This window comes from Ochotona curzoniae, unplaced genomic scaffold, assembly GCF_017591425.1.
Source record: "Ochotona curzoniae isolate NIBS_2020 unplaced genomic scaffold, NIBS_Ocur_1.0 contig_2508, whole genome shotgun sequence".
Classification (NCBI taxonomy): domain Eukaryota; kingdom Metazoa; phylum Chordata; class Mammalia; order Lagomorpha; family Ochotonidae; genus Ochotona; species Ochotona curzoniae.
The window spans coordinates 26,456-49,791 of NW_024465484.1; the positions used below are offsets into that span (position 1 = coordinate 26,456).

General features: G+C 41.8%; 1 protein-coding gene across 1 annotated transcript in view; it reads left to right on the plus strand.

Moving 5' to 3' along the window:
* LOC121152599 (potassium channel subfamily U member 1-like) overlaps nt 1–20,436 on the plus strand; it is a 35,235-nt gene extending 14,799 nt beyond the window's left edge. Inside the window, 6 exon segments of the mRNA XM_040974716.1 lie at nt 2,924–2,933; nt 4,066–4,133; nt 7,106–7,245; nt 15,420–15,614; nt 17,400–17,524; nt 20,016–20,436. Coding sequence (XP_040830650.1) covers nt 2,924–2,933; nt 4,066–4,133; nt 7,106–7,245; nt 15,420–15,614; nt 17,400–17,524; nt 20,016–20,436 — 959 coding nt within the window.
* Nucleotides 20,437–23,336: the final 2,900 nt, after the last annotated feature.

Below are 23,336 nucleotides of genomic sequence, written 5' to 3' on the forward strand. Positions count from 1 at the left end.
ATATAATGGTAATTAAGTCTGACAACTTAATGTGTTACTGAAATTGAAATGTATAGTAGGAATCTATCATTAAGCAAGCTTTTGGAGTAGCGCCCTGCAAGGCTGGAAGATTCCAGGTATATCATGCGCTATTAGGTAGCAAAAATATTGACATTAGTAAAATGTACTGGGGCTATGATTGGACACATGCTTAAATTAACCATTGCTCTACAAGAGAATAGAGTAACAGACAGAAATCCAGTTACGATCCTTCAATGGAATAACCCAAATAAATATTTGTGCAGCCCCTTCAGTGAAGGTGGGTGTATCTGTATTCAATCAAAACGCTGGATTCTGAAACCTGGATTTTCTTTTATTTTTAAAGATTTAATATTCATTTATTTTGGAAAGGCAGATATACAGAGAGGAAAATCTTCTTCCTGGAAATTCATTCCCCAAGTGGCCGCAACAGCTGGAGCTAGCCAATCCGAAGCCAGCAGCCAGGAGCTTCCTCCCTATCTCCCACGCGGGTGCAGGATCCCAAGGCTTTGGGCCGTCCTTGACTGCTTTCCCAGGCCACAAGCAGGGAGCTGGATGGGAAGCAGAGCTGCTGGGTTAGAACCAGCATCCATATGGGATCCCAATTTGTTCAAGGCAAGGACTTTAACCACTAATATATGGTGCCGGGCCCTGAAAGCTGGATTTTCAAAGCTGTTCACTGGCAGGGGGCTGAAACCGGAAAGTGAGGTTCAAAGGAGAGTTTCTCCAGACAGGGGTTTGCTCACTGAGGAGAGATGATCTCAGGCTTTTCTGAAAATGCCATTCAAACCTTGTAGCAGGTGTCAAACTGCTCCTTGAGATGCCCACATCCCATGATTCGGTGCCAAAGTGTGAGTTCCAGCTGCACTCCCAGTTCTGGCCTCCTGCCAGTGCATGTTTGAGAGGAAGCAGGAAATGCCTCATGTAACTGGATCACCATCTTCTTTTTTTTTTTTTTTTAAGGATTTATTTATTGGAAAGTCAGATATACAGAGAGGAGGAGAGACAGAGAAAAAGATCTTCTGTCAGATGATTCACTCCCCAAGTGAGCGCAATGGCTGATGCTATGCTGATCCGAAGCCAGGATCCAGGAACTTCTTTCGGGTATCCCACATGATGCAGGGTCTCAAAGCATTGGGCCGTCCTCGACTGTTTTCCCAGGGCACAAGCAGGAAGGTAGATGGCAAGTGGAGCTGCCGGGATTAGGACCGGAGCCCACATGGGATCCCGGGCGCATTCAAGGCAAGGAGTTTAGCCGCTAGGCCACGCTGCCGGGCCTTGGATCACCATCTTCTACATAAGAAACCTAGACTGATTTCTCACTCCCCTGCTTCATCAGGCCCAATCAGGGCTGGGATGGATTTTTGGAAAGTGAACTACTTTTCAAATAAAATTGATTTTAATAAAATTCTTTTTCCCACAGAAAGACTTTTAAATGTATGCAGGTTTTTTTTTCAATATACTCATCCTCATGAACGTTTTGAAGACCCACATGTGTATGTATATGTTTAATTTTACACTAATATAAATATACCATTAATTCCAATATCCATAAACCTGTTGAAGTATCTCCTTATATTTTAAAGGGACTTTAAAAGAGATACCATGGAAAAGGCATGCACTTTGAGTTTGGCACTAGTCAGGATATGAAACCCCATACATCCGTGACAAGCCACATGATTCTGGAAAAGTTATGCCAAACTTGAATTGGAGTTCTGACTTCCTCACCTTCAAAGATGGTGTAGCTACACTGCAGTCATGGAGGTTATGTCACAGATACACACGTCTTATCCCCTGCAGTGTCTACTACTGATAATATCAGAGGGATCTTTCAAAAATATTTACCTCTCTGTCAACATATATTCACCATGTATCAAATATTCCCTATTCCTGCCTTAAAATTCAGACTTTTTTGATGCTTATAGCAACATATGACAAATAGATTCAGCAGGAACTGTCCACAACCCTAGTGTGGAACAGGTGCCTTTTAGATGTTTGTGCTCAGGACAAAGGAAGGGAAAGAGGTAGGAAAGTAGGGGAAGAAGGAGAATGGGAGACAGGAAAGGGTGAAGTTTGAGAACATAAGTGGAGAGAGCATCTGGCATAGTTCTAGGTATCAAGTTCTACAAAATTCACATTTTAAAAGGAAAAATAGCCCATGTTATTCATGTCCCATCACGAGTAACATTTCCTGATGAACTGCTTATCTTGGCACCAAGGTATTATTCCTTATTAAATAGCTGTGTTGGTCTACTCAATCTTGAAGGTTTTTGATCAAACATAAGGGGCAACTGCTGGCTCTATCATGAACCAAATGCTTGGATTCTTCACATGGAGCTTCAGGGCTTAGCGTAGTTAAATGACTCAAAATTTTTCGTGGACATTAGAAATATATTCAGCTCTGTTTTGCACTAATGTGGTTCTTTCGATTAACACAGAGTACTTTAAAAATCTCATGTGAAAGTGGAATTGAGATAAATTTGTTGTGGTGCAAAAACAGCTTGAAATCCATACAGTGTTTTCTTTTTTTTCAAAATGCACATTGTCCATGAACTTTTTGAAGTACTTTTTCATTTCTTGGAGAGATGAAGGGGTGTTAAATATTGCAACACACAGCACTCCTTCTGTAAAAAATTACATCTCCCTTTGGATTTCCTCTTGCCCATCTCTACTTTATTGCCTGAATGCCTCATCATCTTCACTTTTGTCTGTACCTGTATGGCTTTCCTATGTCACTCACCTCCATTTACTACTTCTCCTATTCTGCCTTCCTCTTCCAATGACCTAAATTAGCGAAGGACTCTCCAAGTATTTCCTTTTCTTCCAAAGCAACAGAGTCTTAATTGATAACACATTTTGAACTTTCCTGGTATTTTCAGCCTGTTACACAGCACTCTCACAGAAGTTCCAGGACAGTTATTAATAGTTGAAAGCATAACTCCCACCGAGAGAACGTGTGCTTAAGTGCAGCCTAGCTTGCAATATCTCTCTGCTCGCTACAGTTTTCGTGTAACAGCAAATTTCTGGTATCAGGCTTATTCTTCAAGCAGGTAGCTGCATGACAAAACCATGTGTGATGCTTCATCCCTTGCCTGGGTGACTATATCACATCCGAAGCAGGGAAAAAGGCATGTATAACTGAGTCGCACCAGCCTCCTCAAGTGCTCACAGTCAGTGTCATTTTATGAGAGCAGCAAGCAGCCTCTTCTCCAGAGGTAAACAAAGCCATAAGTAACCCTGCAGGCCAGAGAGGATCCACAAGACTCAGACAGGTGATAGCAGGAAGTGGAAGCAGTGGCTCATGAGTACTTCCAGAATGCTGCTGCTGATTAAATCCATTTCCTAAGCATTCTGGAAACAGATTGACATAGTAGGGGTGGGGAGGGGGGGTCCTGCTGGACTGAGTGGTCACTCAGTGCTACTGCTGCTAAGGGAAGAATCACATCTTAGGTATGATGTCAGCAAGCAGCTCTTGAGAGAGGGCTCAGCCACTGCTGTCATTCATTGAAAGAGCAGTTTGGCCAACATGTGTTTGCACACACCACACTCTGATCCTTCTCTCACCACTTCTCTAAAGGAGATGCTCAGGAAATTCAGATAACCACCAGCCTTCCGTATCAACAGGTTCTACAATCACACAACCAACTATACCAACAATACTTGGAAAAATACTCAGGTGTGCGGCACTGAACACACACAGAATGTTTTTTTCTTCTCATTGTTTCCTTAACAATACACTATTTCCATTGTATTAGGCTTTATAAGAAATCTAGAAAATTAAGCCATATAAGAAGAATATATATTAGGGACTTGTACATCATTGAATTTTGGGAGCTTGAACATCTTGTCAACATTCTCCAAAAAGGACTGAGGAGTGATCATAATGTATATATTTTGATTTGGAAATGAGAGGACTGTGCTAAAATAAAGCAACAAGTTAACATGTTTTTTTTTTTAATGTCCTTGTCAGGTTCTGCAAGCTAATTTCCTGGCATTTATCATCTTGTTTTTTCTCCTTGACTTTTCTGTATTGCCTATAGATAGAAGATCAACTATCTATAATGAAGATTTGATGAGACCAAAATACCGAAGAATCCCCATTATCACTGAACTGAGTAAGTGATGTTTCAAGAGCAAAATTGCAGGGAGAAATCCTTCTGAAGCATACTGATGTCCCAAGGTTCTTTGTAGCATGTAGTCAAAGGACAGAGGAACAAGAATGGAGCCCAGAGAGCTGGAAATGTCTGCTGGATGTTACACTAGACCCGTTCCTGACAAGTGGGCCAAGCCTGCCACCTCTGAGGTCTGGGGTTAGAGATGAGATCTTCATTTGCTACTTTCTAGTTACCAGGAGTTAAAGGAAGACCAACAACTGGCTCAGTCTTAGGCAACAGGAGAGGATATGAATCTGAAGACTGACAGAATTTCCCTGGACTGACTTTTCTACCCATCCTGGGACTTTCAGTCAAGTCTAGGAAGAATGTGAATCTTGCAAAGCTGACTTTGAGGAGGCACTCACCTGGGAAGCTTTTAAATTTTGTGTCCCGGGTATCTCATTGCATCATTTCAATCCCAGCTTTGAGTGGTGCTCCTCTAAAATGGAAACACTCTTGTGAGCAATGACAGAATAAGCTGTTGTCTTATGCCAACCCCTTACTAACATTCGACTTCCTTTGATGGCAGCAATTCTGGGGCCAGGAAGCTATGCAGGGGAATACAAGGAAAGTTACCCAATATGCATTGAGGGGTCTTTAGGAGACCCATTAGAATTCACTACTCACAGTAAGTCATTGAAGAGAAGGGGAAAGATACTGTAGAATTACAGAACATTACCTTGCCCCGCCCTCAACCCACACAGATTAAGCCAACCCAAAGTCAATCTCTAAAGCTGGTCCAGGGAATTGTAATATAGTGAAATGCCTGACAGAGATTTAGCTGAGTTGGAGCCATGTAACAATAGACGAACAGATCTCTTGGTCTTAGAAACAAATCAGGGGCAGTTGGAGAGGAATCAGAAGGTCCCAGTGCCACGTGAGCTTGAGGTGACATTGTAGTAGGTGGGACCCTAGCCTCATCGCTCTCATTCTGGAGCAGACATTCCTAAGATTCATCTTCGAGCATCTGAAACTCCTGGATTATGACCCGAACCTGTCAGCCTATTGGTAATTACTTCTATTTTTTCTTCCATTTGGGGCCATCTCTATCTTCTGAGGTATATATACATACTAAGTACATTAAGTAAAAACAGACTGTCTATTAGAGTGGTTGTAAGAAAATCAGTTAACTGCCTTGCTGGCCCTGAGGAACACCCACTCACTCTCTTGGGACTTCTAATCTCAGTTCAATCAAAGAATAGATGCACCTAACAATTCACCTGTCACTTAGCCCAAGTACTTGTTCTTTGGATGGCTGAAAAGGGCCATACAGATATGACAACTGTAGGGCTGACTGCCAGCATTTTGGTAGAGAACATACCAAGGTCTACAGGAACATGGCTAGAAAAGTTGAGGCCATGGGTATAAGATGACACAGCAATATTTGGACAAAGCTCCATGCATGTTTCTTATCCTGGTGACACAAGGATAAGAAAGTCTGAGTATACGGAGGGGTGGGGTGGGATTAGTCCCCTCTTGTTCATGTTTTATCAAAAATACTATTGTACTTGGGGTAAAAAAAGATTGTTTCACTTCCCCCCAATTTATTAACACTTTAGGGGATTAAGGAATAAACAACTCTAATTGAAGAATGTATTCTGACCTTTATGTCCAGTGGGTTTGTTTTGATCTGTATTATCAAGAACTTCAATGGCCAGATCTGTGAACTGCTGACATCTTCATTCTGCTAACAAACCAAGAAGTTAACCACAGGTCTCGTGGATGCTAGCCAGAACGCAAAACAAAGCAAAACTTGCATCTTATATTCTTTACAAGAGTAAGAGTAGCTAGAGGATCACCATTTTGGTGCTTATTGCTCAAATCTTACTTCCCAAAGGGAGACATGAATGAGAGCAAAGACACAACCGTATCAAGAGTCTATAGAAAAAGAACCTGAGTTTAGGGAATCACAATCTTATATGATGGAGAGTAAGCATGCTTTTCCATCTGCTGTTCTCTCCCTGGACAAATATTTTTGAAGCAATAGTTCAGGAAGGCAGCAGCCAATGCATCCAATCTCACTTTTAACAATGATCAGTATTATTCATGGCAGAGACCATGTATGGAGTAATAGTTGCAGGCTGGAGACAGATAGAAAAAAAGAAATGAACAATTTAGCTGTCATTGCACTAGCCTCAATTAGAATGATTCTGTAAACCCTTGCTACTCTATATAGAGCATGAATCAGGAGCATCAATAGCTTCTGGGGGCTGGCTAGATATGTGGACTTCCAGACCCCACCCTAAATGGAATGAGTTAAGAGTTTGCATTGTCACAAGATCACCAGGTGGTTCAAAGTACTGCTCCAGTTCAATCTGGACTCAAGTAATTCTAGGAATCCCAGCAGACATGTGGAAATCTGTGACATTGTATTGTGAGAAGATTACAGCTGGGATGACCATAGGTTCCTCTATTGTGCCTTTTGCCCCAGTACAGTTACTCAATGTTCCCTTTGGTCCCCAAATTGCTTTGTTTGGAAAGACAAGCAACACAAGGGATCTATCAAATGGTCAAGGAAAATGTATACTCTGAAAAAAGCAATGTGCCTGATTTTCAAATATTCTGCACCCAAATCACTACCATTTTATTCAATTTTCACACAAAATGTTGAAAGCGTCCTCACAGCAATGGGGCACCCAGAATATTGATCTGCAGCAACTTGGACCTGCTGTGGCAAACTGTCCCTAAGAGGACAGACGGATGCCAGGAGGTGGGGCAGGCATGATTTCAAGGGAGGAAGATGCATAAAAAGAAAAAAATGCCTCCAAGTGGGGGGTCAATCACACAGAGACATCAAGTGGGGGCCAATCCCACAGAGACCCCAAAGAGGCTCTGTCCCTGGACCAGGGGGCCACATCAGCCTGTGTTTTGTGGATGTCCTTGTATTTTTAAACCTCTCAATATGTGTGTCTTCTTTGCCATCTGCCTTGCAGAAAATCCTTCCAACATCCACTTTATCGAACAACTTGGTGGGCTGGAGGGGAACCTGAAAGAAAACAACCTGCTCCTTAGCACTTCCTTTTCCGCGGGAACCGTCTTTTCTGGCAACTTCCTGGACTCCCTCCTGGCCACGGTAAGTGTAGTCGGGTCCAAAAGGGGTCCCAGGCCGAGGGGTGACTGGGTAAGTTAGAGCTGGGCAGACGACAATACTTCACCATTCCAAGTCCTCTCTGATCTTCAAAGCTGAATCTTATCCATGTACATCATCTCATCTCCATGCATGACTGCAAGGAAAGATTTTAAAAAAAAAGTTCACATTCTTGACACGAAAAAATTGATGCCCATGAAGCCAGAGTAGCCAAAACCAGGAGGAAGGAATTCTGATCCTTCCACTTCAACTGTGGATCAACAACCAGGCCTTTGGTATTGCAGCCTGGATGATATTCTCTCTGCTCTGCCTAGCGTCACCCTGGCAACACCTACTGAAACTGGCCATCATGAAATCCTGGGGTTCAGAGTTAATTCAAATATATAACGGGCATATGTATTTTTTCTTTAACATCGTAGTTGTTCTCAGCATTTCTTCAGGCAATAAACACACACCTTCATCCATGATAAGATTTCCATAAGCAGACATAACTCATCATCCTACAAATGCCTAGTGAAATTTTACACTGCACAATGTGTGATGTCTAGAGTAGTGATAAAACAAGAAGACATCTCCACCATGTAGAGTTTGCACCAAGTGGAGGAGTTTGGCAAGAACATCCTAAGTAACAAGCAGTCACAGGTCTAAGGAAATGTTAGTTGGGAGTCGTAGGGATGGGGCAAAAGGGTGTAGGTTATAATACATGGCCAGGAGAGGCTACCTGTGAATGAAGCTCTAAATCAGAAGACCTGATACAGGTCATGCAGACCTCTCACACAAGACATACCCCAGGCAGAAGCAATGAGGTGGCAGCAAGCCAAGGATATTCAAAGATTTTGGATTTGACTACCCCAAGATAACACACATATAACCATTTGTGGATGACTGCATTTAACTCCTATAAACGAACATCCTCTTTTCTCCTCCTACTCAGATTTGTGGAAAGGGTTGCAAAATGGCTGAGCATCAATATACAGGTGTTCAGGTTTGCGAAGGACCGAGCATAAGACGATGAGTTCATTGTTGTTTGGAAACCCCATATAGAAACAACATTGTTCTTAAGCTGAAGGCACGCCTTGAGCACAGCATACACAAGTGAGAGGAACACAGCTGGTGCATACAAATATCCCTTGGACATCAATGCCATCTGGTACTCGTTAGGAGTGCTATGCATCCCAGCTGTGCTGGAGGTATCATGGATCTCACTGAGCTCTCAGATGCAGAATCCTGTACTTCAGGTATAGTTAGCACTAACCAAGCCGGTTACCAGAGTTACTTCAGAGTTATTAAAGGGTTAAACAAGACTCAACCTAGACTGCAGGAGAAAGGGATCTGCTGGAGAGAAGAGGGTTTGGTGACTTTGGTGGGGAGGTGGCTCTGACAGAAAGCCCGTTGCACCATCCTATTTTCTGTTCCTGATATGTCAGTTAGCTTGCCTGGAATTAACGACTGCTGTGTCAGGTGACTTGAGGTGATCTTAACTTGTTGGCATGAGATGGTTTTAAGGTCCCAGCTCTCTTTAGATTGTTCAGTGGCAGACAGATTCATGCCTTAAATTAAGCTGAAGACTTAATTAAATCAGACCTGCCCACACTGGCAAGAGCAAAGTCACAGATTTCATTTGGAGTTGGGCAGAAGGGCAGCATTTCAGTCTGTGCAGTGTTGCTGTAGCTGAGACTGGGAAATTGATAAAACAATAGGAGATTGCGTGCATCCCTTCCTCCTCATCCTGGAAGCTGGGATGTCCAAACGCATGGCACCATGTCTACTTGGCATGATATTTAAGGGCTTGGTGTTGGGTCATAACATGGAAGAAGGCAAAAAGGTGGGGGGGGGGAGTAAGAGAGACAAAGAGGGGAGGGCCTCGATATCAAACTCAACCTTTTACTCAGACACCCACTCCAAGAAAACTTGTACTCTCCCAGCATAAGGACATTCGTCTGCTGAAGATGGCTCTGCTTCCCATCTCCCAACACCATGGCATTGGGGGAAAGGTTTTTGACACTAACTTAAAAGGGGAACATACTGAAGCAAATCAGGCAGGAAGGACAGATACCTGCTGAAAGAATGGAAATGAAAACAAATGAGCACACTCCACACAACAGCCCATAAAACAACACCTAGACTAAAGAGCATTGCTCTTACGGCAGGAGGTTACAGCACTGGGCCCAAGGCTCCCCATCCCTCTACTGGTTAGGGTGGTCTGAGAATGGCTGTTTTGTCCTCAGCCTGCCCATCAACTCAGGGTTCTGCTGGCTCGGGCAGTTCGAGCAGGGCTGCATCTTCCCCAGTCTGCCCAGTGAAAGGTTTTGTTTTGTTTAAGCTGGAAAACAAAATGAATCATATAAAGTCTTTGCAATTTGAGGCCTTGTGGCGACATGTGCAAGACAGAAAAGCAACCACATAGTGTGGACTGACATAGAGGTTGTTATATGTGGGTATACCTCACATTGAATCAACAGCTTGCGCTGAGTAAACCCTAGTAGGGGGCCTGAGTTAGCACTGGCACTTGGTCAATTGAAGCAGAGTTTGGGGATGGCAACCCCCAAGGGACAAGGCAGCATCCCTGTTAAGGACACTAATAGGACCTTTAAATCTCTCACTAGGCCATTGGACTTCTGTTCTAGCTACTCAAGCATAAGTGAAGGATCATGCTGCAAAATGAATTCACATTAACGCTGCTGCAACAAAGAATGGAAGCAACCATTGTTGACAGTCTGTAAATGCTCTGCCTAATTCTGTTCCTTTTGCTATAGGCATATTCTACTGGATTTATTTGTGCTTTCTATTGTTTTTAGAAAGATTTATTTAACTTTTTCTAGAGAAAGAGAGAAGGAAAGCCAGAGGTCTTCCATCTGCTGGTTCACTCCCCAGATGGCCATAATGGTTGGAGCTGAGCTAATTGGAAGCCAGGATAATCCTCCAGGTTCCCCATGTGGGTGCAGAGGACTGAGGACTTGAGCTGTCCTGCACTGATTTCCTAGCCCAAAATCAGGGAGCTGGATTGGAAGCGAAGCAACCCAGGGCATTAACTGGCTTCCATTTGCAGGAGCTTAGCCTGGTATACATGGTGCCAACACCTCTATTTGACCTTTTAAGAATGGACCTTCCTACCATATCATCCACATGGAAAGAAAGAACACAAGAGCAGGCCCAAGTCTCCAATTATTACTCTTCTGACTATCATTTGATCTTGACTAATTTCCCCTCCACCCACTCAGTCTTATCATTTAGAAACAACCCCAAGCAAGAAGAGAATACTGATTGTTTCCTAATAAAACAACTAGAGTGGCTGAGTGGCTCTGGGATATGTTCATAAATGCTCGGGTTGCTTCGCCATGCATGCTCAACATTGCTGGAAGCTGGGAGGTAGGCAAAGACCTCCATCTCCCCAAGAAGTTTTGTCTCATTGCTGGCACAGGCCATTCATCACTGGGGAGCGCAGTGGTCCTCTTCTCCAGCACTAATTTATGCTTGATTCTTTCCCAGATACAGACCTTCATGAAACTTTCTCCAAAAAAGTTTAGATAATAAGTTGAGCTTATATCAGCAACAATAGCAGTACTATCTGCCATAGAAGGAGTAATTACATTGCTCAAGCACTGACATTGTGCCAAGGTCACAGCACACATGGCCTCACTGAATTCTCCTATCCATTCAGCTAGGAGAACACTCATCATCGGCCTCTTATATAGATGTTGACAGTTAGGCCATTAGTCATACATTGCTTGTAAGTCAATCGTTGGTTTTCATACTCACCTGTGAGGAATTCCTGAGTCATATGATTGTCACCCACATGTCTCTCGTGGGGACATTTATCTTCAGTCACCAACTTTCTTCCAATGCTGGGCTTTCCAAGTCTTGCTTAAAGGAATCCATGACCAAGAGTGCTCAGGGCTGATGAAGAGACACAAATATGTGGCTCCCATAACATTCATTGCAGTTAGAACAACTCTGCTTTTCTCTGATATGCCAGGAAAAGGTTGTACTGGAAGAAAATTTTCTTTTGCAAATATTTTCAAGACAGTTTCTCTCTAAGTTGAAATACATCACCAAGAGAGAGATGTAACCTAGACAACATCCTGGAACTCTGTTCTAAGACAGGCATCCGTTCTCCAGGCAGAAGTCCTGTGAAAGTAGGTTGAGGCAGGAGCTGGTCATTCCAGTCCATTTTGCCTGTCTCTTTCACCCAAAAAGATCCCATACCCAAGGAGCGTCCTCTAGGGTTCATTCTTGTGACTGCTGCCCAGTGTGACACCACAGGAGCCATGTAGCTGGTTGCTGAAGAGGCAGAGGCCATATCAGTCTCAACAGGCCTGTTCCCTTTATGCTCTCCTTTCACGGAGGAGCAAAGCTGGCATCAGCAGTGCTCAAAGCAGGCTCCCTCTGGAAAGGGACCAATCCTATCAAGGTATGAGCACCACCTTCATTTCCATGTTGGTGAACTCTATACCTGACATGGTATTTCCAGGTTCTCTTTCTTCCCCAGTGAACTCAGAAAACAGTGCTTGTTCAGCTTTGCCTCCCCTTCATGGGAGACAAATGTGTGCCTCCCAGAGGTAGCACGGCATAGCAGGGTTGAGTTTAAACTTGGTTCTGCTTGGAAATGCTGAGTTTTTATGTTACATTTTTATACATTTTTAAAGACTTATTTATTTTTATTGGAAAGGCAAATATACAGAGAAGAGGAGAGACAGAGAGGAAGATCTTCCATCTGATGCTTCACTCCCCAAGTGAGCATAATGGCTGTAGTTGAGCCAATCTGAACCCAGGAGCCAGGAGCTCTTCTGGGTCTCCCACACAGGTGCAGGGTCCCAAAGATTTGGGTCATCCTCAACTGCTGTCGCAGGCCACAAGCAGGGAGCTAGATGGGAAGCAGGGCTGCTGGGATTAGAACCAGCACCCATATGGGATCCCAGCGCATCCAAGGCAAGGACTTTAACCACTATGCTATTGCCCCAGGCCCACATTTTTACATAATTTTTAAAACTTTATCAGCACAATAGATCCATGATATTTGGTTGAATATAACTGGATGTGCTTTCTCTCTGAATGTCCTGATACAATGAGCAGTGGCTGACAACAAATACCGCCCTGCTAGTCTATCATAAACTCCAGCGCAAAGCAAATATGTACACACACTATATCAATTAGACCCACTCTTAATCCTCTGGTATTTCAATTCTGTAAAGATTTAAATATGAAGTAGGCAGATCTCCTTACAGGACTCCTGGATGGCTGTACACTAAGAGTTTCAAAAACAATCATGAGCATGTGGAGTATTTTTCCTTTTCTGATGAGGAGATAAGTTCTCCCACATCACAGCTGTTTCTTAGGTCACTGAGCTGAACAGTTCACTATGAGTGGGTAGTGCCGTCCCCCCAAATTTTTGATCTTAAGGCTGCAGCATTTTTTAATACTGGAAGTCCAAGCTCTAGCAGACATGATTACATTATAGAATAACTGCCCAAGTTTAGGAATCTGAACATATTGCAAGAGCATTTCCACTTGCAGGTATCCTTGAGAAAGGAAAAAGAGAGAGAGAGAGAGAGAAAGAGAGAGAGAGAGGAGGAAAAAGGAGAAAAAAAGAGAGGCTCATACAGGCCAGTGCCAGGGAAGCCAGGATAATCAGAAAAGGAGAGGAGCTCCCAGAACAAAGGTGACACACAAATCCCATTATTCTCCTTAATATATTCTCTCAATGCTTGTGATGTCAAAGCTGAAGAAATGACATGTTCCACAGCTAAGCCTCCAAGTTAAATATGTAACGCACATGTTGGGTTAGAGCCACTGACATCAGGATAGCCCTGGAATTTACGGGTTTTCATTAATCATTGGAGAATTACCCTAACAGTATCAGGCTTGATCACTCTATGTGATGGCCACATGCTTCTTAAATGGATTGTCGCCCAACCCTGGATTTGCAACCTCAGAGCTCTCCTGGATGTCACGGTTGACTTGGCAGGTGCTTTTCAGTGTGGTTCTGAAGCAGAACAAAGCAACAGCATAGCAGGATGGGACAGAGGTGTGGGACTAATCATTCGATTGGGCATCTTCATCTGAAAACTAGTGTAGAAGTTCTTTTCATTGTCTCTGAATTCACATAAATTTGGAAAGAGCATTTTTAAGAGTTGGTGGATGCTGAGAGTGAAAGATGAGTTGATTTTGGCAGCCAAGTTTTAAAATCCCAGCCTTTTTCTTTTTATTTTTGTTTTTCATTAAAGAGTTAATGATGAACACACAGGGATTAAAAAAATCCACCAAAATCAACTTCTCTTTATCTCCATGTTTTTTCAACTGTTGAAAATATTCTCATATTGTTTCTTAGGTGAACTTGTACCCATTGCCTCTATAAGCAGGATTTGCACATTTGTTGGAAATCACCTGCCTGCTGTAATCAGTATTCTTTTTGTTTGTTTGTTTGTTTGTTTTAAAGATTTATTCTGTTTTCCTTTGTAAGGCAGAATTAGGTAGAGAGAAGAAGAGGCAGAGATCTTTCATCCAATAGTTCACTCCCCAAATGGCTGCAGTGGATGGAGTTAAACAAATCTGAAGCCAGAGGCCAGGAAAGTTTCCTGGGTGCCCCACGTGGGTGCAGGGGTCCAAGAATTTGGGCCATGATTTGCTTCTCTCTCAGACTGTAAACAGAAATGGATAGAAGTAGAGCAGCCAGGCCACCAACCTGCACTCACATGGGATGCTGGTGCCACAACTTGAGGTTTAGCTCACCATACACAGCAATGACCATTGCAATCAGTACTTTACGTCACCCAAACATTTGTGCATCCAATGCATCTGTGAGGGTTTGAATGTTAAAGAGACAAAGTCCATCCTCTGAGGAGCACAACTTTGTTTGTTTGTTTATCTGTGTTTTGAGAATTTGTTCAGACAGTTACATGAGTTTGGGGAAGATGAGCCACACTGTACTGGTAACAACAGAGAAATTCTCACTTTGACTGGACTAAACAGCTAATTCAGATATGGCAGAGGGTGAACATTTTTAAACACCACATATTTACTAGTCAAAGAAGAAGAAATAGGTATACTACCATGGCATTTGCAATGTGTATGAATTCCTCGTCTATTCATTATGGTTTGAATTCTGGGAAAAGGGAATTTGTGAAAATGGGGAGGATTATTCAATGTGAAATGTGTTTCACAATAAGAAATTGACCTACATGCCCCCTTCTGGTTTCATTATGATGGAAATTATTTGATTCTAAAACTCCATTCATGTACTTTTTCTTCCCTAGCCGCTTCTGAAAGATACAAAAAGAATTGGGCTAAATCCAGTCATTAATAATATCTGAGCCAGTACCTGAACCCAAATGGACCATACCCATGTTACATATATATGTAGACTCACACCAGGAACACTCAAATATGAATGAAAATAGTAGTAAAGGTGATCTCATTAAATATGTGTACATTTATAGAGATGCATAAATATGTTATATATGTATATATGTTTGCATATATATGATTATTAGGGCATCTGGGCCCAAAGTTCTTCTCTGGTCATGTTTTGTTTTAAAGATTTATTTATTTTTATTACAAAATCAGATATACAGGGAGGAGGAGAGACAGAGAGGAAGATCTTTCGTCCGATAATTCATTCCCCAAGTGACCGCAACCGCCATTGCTGCACCAATCCGAACCCAGGTACCAGGAACTTCATTCCAGGTCTCCCACGTGGGTGCAGGGTCCCAAAGCATTGGGCCATCCTTGACTGCTTTCCCAGGCCACAAGTAGGGAGCTGGATGGGAAGTGGAGCTGCCGGGACTAGAACCGGCGCCCACATGGGATCCTGGTGCGTTCAAGGCGAGGACTTTAGCCAATAGACCACGGCGCCAGGCCCCTCTGGTCATGTTTTGAGGGAAGAATCCTTGGTGGCAGCCTAATGACCCACACCCCTCTTGTACAGTGTGGATTTGAGGAGACCAGGAACTAGGTCAGTGTTTTCCTCACTTTGCCTAATCCAGAATACCACCCGAACTGCCATATTTGATTAGACTCTGATGATGGGAATGATAAACACTGCTCTGCACCATCAGATTCATTGCAAGCAGTGATGTCCACTCACTCTCCGAGCGTTTCCTCCTCCACCATTCACACATCAGCTCCTTGGGATGTGATCACAGCTTCTCCTTACTTTCTAGGCCTTCTACAACTATCACGTCTTGGAATTACTCCAGATGCTGGTGACAGGAGGGATAAGCTCCCAGCTGGAACAACATCTGGATAAGGAGAAATTCTGTGACATGACTGACAGCTGCAGTACTTTCTCCTCTGGAAGATTGCGGTGTAGGCTGGGGCTTCTGTCCTTAGACCAAAACATTCTGTCATCTGTTAAAGTGAGTATACTCTTATCACAATGAAGTTTCCCATCTCCTCACTTCTCTTGAGTTTCTGAAGGTGATCCAACCTCTCTGAAGTGTTAGATAGCTTCTAACACAAAAGTAATCAGTAATACATAGGCTGTTTTACAATTCACTCTATTTCATAGAGTCCTACAATCAACACCCTTCACATTTGTAACAATCCTAAGGGGCAAATAAAGCAGCCACTATTATCCCCACCTTCTAGCTAAGTAAGTCAGGAAGCCTCAGGAATTCTACATGACATGGCTTGAATGAGGTCTCTGAAGTTCATTTTTGGAAACTTAATTCCCAAACTCATAATATTGAAGGGTAGGATCTTCCAGGGGTCATGGAGGACTCTGTTCTGTGGACCCGATCAACGCTGTAATCTTCAAAGTGGATTAGTTATCACTGGAGTGAATTCCAAAATTAATGAATGACTTTGGCCCCTTTCTCTTTCTCTCCACTGTTCTTTATTTCTATCCTCCCACCCCTACCATACACCCTGCCATGCTTTCTTGCCCTTCTGCCATCCTTTATTGGATGATACAAGATTCCTGAACCTGGAGGACATGCCATCATTCAGAACTCTGACACATAAATCTCTGTTATGTATATAGGGCTGAATCTCATATATTCAACAGCATAAGACATCCAATGACTTTGTGCCCCCACCAGGAAGTTTATTACAATTTCAATGCTAATATTTACTAAATCTTTTCCTTGTGCCAATATAGTTTTTCTCACATCGTCTGAGGATTTAAAGGGCAGGCAGTATTACTGATTGCTTTAAAAAAGTAAGAATCTGAAACCCAGAGAAGCAGGAACTCGCTTAAAGCTAAATTGTCAACCAGTGCCTGAGCAGGGGTCCATTTGCTGATATCTGACCCGGAGTCTGATCCAAGCTGTTCCTTGTTGAGAATAAGTCTTTACAAGGAAATAAACTCTGTTACTCTGTAGTATATCACCTGGAGAGCTTAACAAGGAGCCCACTCTTGCAAGCCTCTGTTCCCAGTGTACATCTCAACATATGCTACCAATACAAATGGCAAATCCTTTGTTATATGCATATGTGCATGGACAAAGAGTCTCCAACAAGTCCCTTGGAATCATCCAGTCTTTTTCTATCTCTGGTCCTGTGTTCCTTAGTGACAGCTGACTTGTGAGTGACCCTATGCCCTGGAAACTACTGCTGACAACTTCCTACTGTATTAGAGGTTATAGGAGATTAGACCAGACTCCTCCTCTTTATACCCACATGATTCCCATCCTCACTTTTCTATTTATCTCAGGAAGACCGGAACTGAGCAAATACTGTCTTTTCATTTGACTGGATTCATTAACTTCTGCTTTTGAACCTGTTATCTGTTCTCAGTGGTTTGGTTGGACAAAACCTGAGCAAGGACATGTAAGAGTGGAATAACATGACTCTTTGAGGATGCTTACCAACTCAAGTTATCATGTACCCAAAAAATTAGTTGTCAAGCCTTTTTTTATGTGTTAATTTTTAGTAGTTACCAAACAACCACACGTCACACCACATGTGCTTGGAATTCTTGCAAGAACCAGAATAACGAGCCTAACCACTGAGGTTAAAGTTTCAAACCTAATAATAAACTTAACTACATTCCCAATTAATATGATCATCATAAAGTTTTACAAGATACGGTTTTGCTGTCTCCCAAACTTCTCGCAAATGCCAATGGCATGCTAGTAGATGCTTGTTATTACCGAGCCTTAAGTATCCAGCAGATATTTGTTTTTATCTTCTTTCTTTAGCCAAGAGAAACCTTTGGACAACTGTTCTGTGGCACATTGGATAATCTTGGAATCCTGTGTGTTGGTTTATACCGCATGATAGAAGATGAGGAGCGTAATCCGGAGAACAAAAGGGGAGTATGCTAGTTTGGAAAATGTGTGTCAACTTGCCAAATGTAGCAGCCAGGGTTAATTTCCTTCAATGCCTGAGGTCCACAGTTGCAAGAAAGGCAAATTTAATAATAATGGCACAGGCTACAAACATCAAGAACTGCAATGCAAAACACAGTAGAGTCTGTTCCCAGTGAAAACAGAAAAAGAGAAGAAAATCTTAAATCAGAATTCTTTTGCAGTTACTTTAATCAGTGTCCATGCAAGTTTCTAAACCTGAAAAGCCATTGTCAACATTGTAAAGACTCCCTTGTATTCTTTTGGGCTTGTTGGACTTGGCTGGATCATAGGATGCTTTTTATCTAGCAACTGCGCTGGCACATATGATTCATGGTAGTGGTATGTTCAGTTTTTTTTTTTCTTTAAGATCAATGTGATAACAATGTGGAATGAAGAGTAAATGGTGAAAGGGGTGGGACGAGAAGGAAAGAAGCATTTCAAATGAGCATTATCAAGCATGTTCTCATTAAGATTCTCATGGTGGAGATAGACAGCATCTAGAAGGCTAAGAAGAGTAAGTTAAAGTTAATGGAATAGAAATGGAGCAATGGAACCTGTTGCTGGAGAAAGGAGGGAAGCCAAATTACTCAGTGAAATGGTCTGGAATAGAAAAGAAAAAAACATGTTTCTGTTCATAAGAGAGAAAAGGAAGCAAAGCAAAGATGTTAAAGCAGCTATGGCTCTGTGTAAGGAACATGCTAGTGAGAGTTTTTATTTAGCAGCAGGATTTCTCAGCCAATGCTCAGAGAGAAGAGGGAAGAAACATTACAGAGAATTGAGAAAAAAATGGAGGCTTAGACTGAGTGCTGAGAGGGGCAGAAGAGGAGGCTTATTGGGGATTTGAGAAGTAACGTTAGACCATAAAGTGAAGGGAGAGGATTGGAAATCCTGATGAAATGAAAGGGTAGTTGAACTCTTGAGTGTGGCAATAACTCAGGAAGGATGATGGGAAACTGTGGTCAGAGTGATTGATTGAAGCTTAAGATTGTTGAGATGATACAGTGCCAGTAAATTGTGACACCCAGAATGTGGGCAGGAAACTGGTTTAGAGAAAAAGATCATTGCATGCTAGATGATATAGAGATGGGTCCAGATGGTGGGCTTAGAAACCACAGAGACACTACAGGTGCATAAGATGACAGTGGCATTAGAGTTTGAAAGAATATTCATTCTGAGTTCAAAGACCTCAATAAACCTGTATGAGTATGGATGACACTGATGAATCTGGAGAGAGTGTTGAGGCTCTACAGAACTCATGAAGACAGTCAGTGGGAGGCTGGAAGAGAAGTGATGTTTTGAAAGCAGCACTGGGAAGCAGGAATGACATCCACATCCACCACTCATTCTTTCATTCTCTTTCTACCTGCCACCTTCCCTCCCGCTCTAAAGTTTCTCCTCCATCCACAACAGCTCTAGGAGGTCTATAGAACACAATCCTAGGAAAATGTTCAGCTTAAAAAAGGGTACTTCAACAGGTTCATGGAAAATGTAATTTAAACAAATAGATCCCTTTTGGCTCAAAAAATCAGAAATCCATAGGCAGCTTTTTCTCTGAATACCCATCTCCCATGAGTTTAGGAAGATCCCTGACACCTGAGAAGACTTCAGGAACCCAAGTGCCATTTCCATGTTTTAGGGAGTATATGCTTTCTGAGAGTTTTGCTTAGGACAGAATAGGGTTCTAGAGGATGGAGTGGAAGAGACCTAGTGGCTGGATTATTCCATGAAGAAAGAAGGATCCCTAATGTGATCTTGTAGATGGGAGGGGAGAAAAGCAGGCTGCGGGTCCTGCAAGATGAGCCTGAAAGGCTGTTCTGACACGAATATTGAGCTTTTGATTAATGTATCTCACATGAATGAAGAATGTGCTTTATACCTGGTTAGTAGTTAAGGCAACTTGCTTCCCTACAGTCTTCCAATGCAGGTCTAGTCTCTGAGTGTTCTTGACATTCATTTTTCACAACTCTTATTAGTCAGGCTGTTATTCTATGTGAAATCTGGCAGCTTATGCATTATGTTATCATGCACTTAAACCAAGAACAGAATATAGAGGATACATGTGATATTCCAGTTAGACAAAGTATCACTAAGTGCCCAGCAGTGTGCCAGTTAAATTCATGAGTGTGTTTTAAAAGCAAGTACCATAGATTAACTTCTCCCACCAATTATGGGGAAAGTCATGACTAAGGCCAAAAGTGTCTGGATTCAGAGACAGAGTTGAAAGCCAGCCTCCTAATCCCAATTCCAGGGACTCTCCTATCCCAGGGTGCCATAGAGATTTACTATTTATCAAGAATCAATGAAGCAAGGCAACACACACACACACACACACACACACACACACACACACACACACATCTTTCAGCCCAGCAAAATGGCCTCTTGGCCTCTTGGGTTGGCCACAGAACCAGGAGCCACCCAACCCTGCAGCTTCAGAAGCTAACAATTCTCTGGCTTTTCTTACAGGTTTGTGATTACCCGGCCAGCCAACGAATTTAAGCTGCTCCCCTCGGATCTTGTATTTTGTGCTATCCCTTTTGGCATGGCCTTTTATGAAAGGGAGGAGGTGTCTTTGTCCTGTCAATATGAAATTATAGATACAATGCCAGTGCTACCAGAGTTGAACACAGAGTTGAGTTTTGCCCCCACAATAAGCTCTGAGAAGAGGAGCACAGCACCACCATCCTACGCACCAGGGAACAGTTTGGATCCCAGAACTTGCTTCTATTCGACCTCTCAGCAAGCAAGCCCAACTCAAACCAGTAGGCTATCACCAACACAGTCAAAATTAGGAGGCCTCACACAAACTGCTGACAAGGGCCAGAGGCAGGAAACCCTGGAAGACAATGTTTACGAAGTACAACTAGATCCACTGATGCTCTCTTAGTGCTCTAACCTGCTGCGTAGATCCCAGGCATCGCCACCACACGTGTCTTTGAAAGGAGACCATAAGAATGCTGCCGAGCTCATGCCTTTCAGTTTGTGGTTCTGATCTTCCCCAATTGGGTCTGATGTGATAAATAAAGAAATTTATTATGCAATGCCCCCAAAGGAAAGTGCCTCACTCAGTGCCTCCTTGAACAGAAAGTATGGTACCTGGAGCAGCTTTTACAGTAGTGTGTGCAGCACCAGCTCAGCTCCTCAGATCCAAGGAAGGTAAGTTATCAGGTTAAACATGAGAAGGCCTTGCACACAGGGTCAAACTCTGTCCGAAAAACACTCGAGAATCTTACACTATCTATCCCAGAATAGGCAAATAATAGACAAGTACGTATTCACCACAGCAACGACTCCTACCCAACCCCCAACTCCCATGCCATGTTTTTTCTTAATCTACCTCTTTCTGTAGGATGCAAGAAAAGCCATATGGGGAAATGTTGGTGGGAACTGGTAATGTAGCTATCAACACGAGCCACCTTTAGGCCCAGCATCCAATAGGTGTTTAACAAGGAATAGCTGAGTCTTGTGGGACACGGATGCCAAAATGAAATCAAGTCAAGTACAAGAGGCTACCTTCCAACTTGTCTGCTTCAGGAGTTGAGATGTCAGTGGGAAAAAAGGTGGGAAACATGTCCCCATCTCCACAATCCAAAATTAATCCACTCCATCGCTCTGTACACCCTATCTTCAGGTCAGGCACTTAACCTCAGCATTACTGGATTAACACACTAAAAGTTCAATGCATTAAAGAAGTTCTTACTCCAAGCTGGTTTTTTTTTGTAATGATAAGCCTCTCATAGGTGAAGCCATATTCCATTAGAGGACACCACTTCAAAAGTTTATTGTACATTTATTGTCGTAAGACTATGCATGCATTCCAAAAATTTTTGCAGAGAAATAAACATATCTTTCAATTTTGTTTCCAGTGAGGTTTTTGCTTGTTTGTTTGTTCTATCTTCTTTTGCTTTGAAGCTCCCTGAAATATGTGCTAGGTAAAAAGGGGGATGAAAGAAAATAATAAACTATTTTTCATAAATCATTTTATTTAACATCTTTATAGCTTCTACATTTTGACAACATCTTTGTTGACTTGATATTATGTCTGTTTTACAGAGGAAGAAACTGTGTCACCAACAGTGTTGCCAAATAAAGTACCCTCAGTTAAATTTATTTTGAGACAATGCATACATTTCTAGTTTAAAAATGTACAAATCATTGCACCAAACTAGTAGCACACAGATTTGAACTGCTTTGTTTTACTATAGCAATTTTATACATTTTATGTCCAAACATACAAATAAAATAAAGAAAAAAGCCCCCAAATGAAATAACAGCTAGATTTAATTATTAACAATCACTTCAGAAAATATAATAGTTTTATTTATTTTTTTACATTTTATTATTATTATTATTGTTAATTTATGATATAGTTCCATAGACTCCTGGTATTTCCCTTATCCCAGCCCCCATTTCCTCCCTCCCCACTGAATAGTGCCTCTGTATCATTACTAAAATGTAGTTCTTCATACACAGTCATATGTCCATCATTGTGGGCATGGACAATGGCAGAGACTCCAGAATCCTATTGTCAAGATATAGTAAACAGTTTCATTGGGAGTCCATCTTTATCTAGAAGTAGAAATGCATACTGCATCATATCCTCAAATCTGGATGTCAGCCTCCATTTCATAGCTACTGTACATCCCCTCAAATGAAAAGTCATAATAAATCAACAATAGAAAGAAAATAGAAATTTACATAGCCATGAAGTTAAATAACATGTTACTAGATATGACAGTCTCCTTTACACAGCTACTATACATCCCCTTAAATGAAGAGCCACAAACAAAACATCAGAGAGAAAAAAGAAATTAACAACACCAAGAACTTAAATAACATGCTACTAAATGACTAACGTTAGCTGAAGAAATGAAAATCAAGAACCTTCTTGCAGAAAATGATGCTACTCTATGATCTATGAGTCATTGAATGATTTAATCAGAAGAAAGTGTTTTGAAGAGATTAAACTAACTGAAAACATCAAATCTCATACGATATAGTTTCCGCTGATTTTTGTTTGTGAAATGTGTCTCTTCTACACAACAAATAGATGAGTTTTTTAATCCAGTCTACTAATCTATGACGTTTGATTGAACTTAAGCCATTTACATTCAGAAATAATATGTATGGGTGGTACTTTGGCCCTGTCATTTTAGGAATGGGTTGTTCATTGATTTAGTCTTCTGTTGTGATTTTACTGTGATGTTCTTCCTATTTGCTTTTGTTTTTATTTAGTGCTATTCCTCTTCTCTGTCAAGAGAACAACTTGAAGTATCATTTGTAGGGCAGGTTTGGAAGAGGCAAATTCTTTTAACGTTTCTTTACTATGGAAGAATTTTATTTCATTTTTGAAGTGAAAAGAAAGCTTTGCTGGATATGCTATCCTAGGCTGACATTTTTTTTTTCTTTTAGAATCTGGAGTATGTCACTCCATTCTCTTCTCACCTGTAGAATTTCCTGTGAGAGATCTCCCGTGAGTTTAAGTGGCATTCATTCCTTTATATGCCAACTAATTTTTTTTAACGTGCACATTTAAGGATCTTTTCCTTATGTTCAATTGAACAGAGCTTGATGATCATGTGTCGTGGCGAAGATCGCTTTTGATCAAGCCTGTTGGGAGTTCTGTACCCTTGCTGGATGTTGTTCTCAATTCTTTCTCTAGATTAGGGAAATTTTCCTTTATTATTGCATTAAATATATTTGGAAAACCAGTTTCTCTTTCTGCATCTTCTGGGACTCCCATAACTCTTATGTTAGGCCTCTTCATAGTGTCTTTCAATTCTTGAA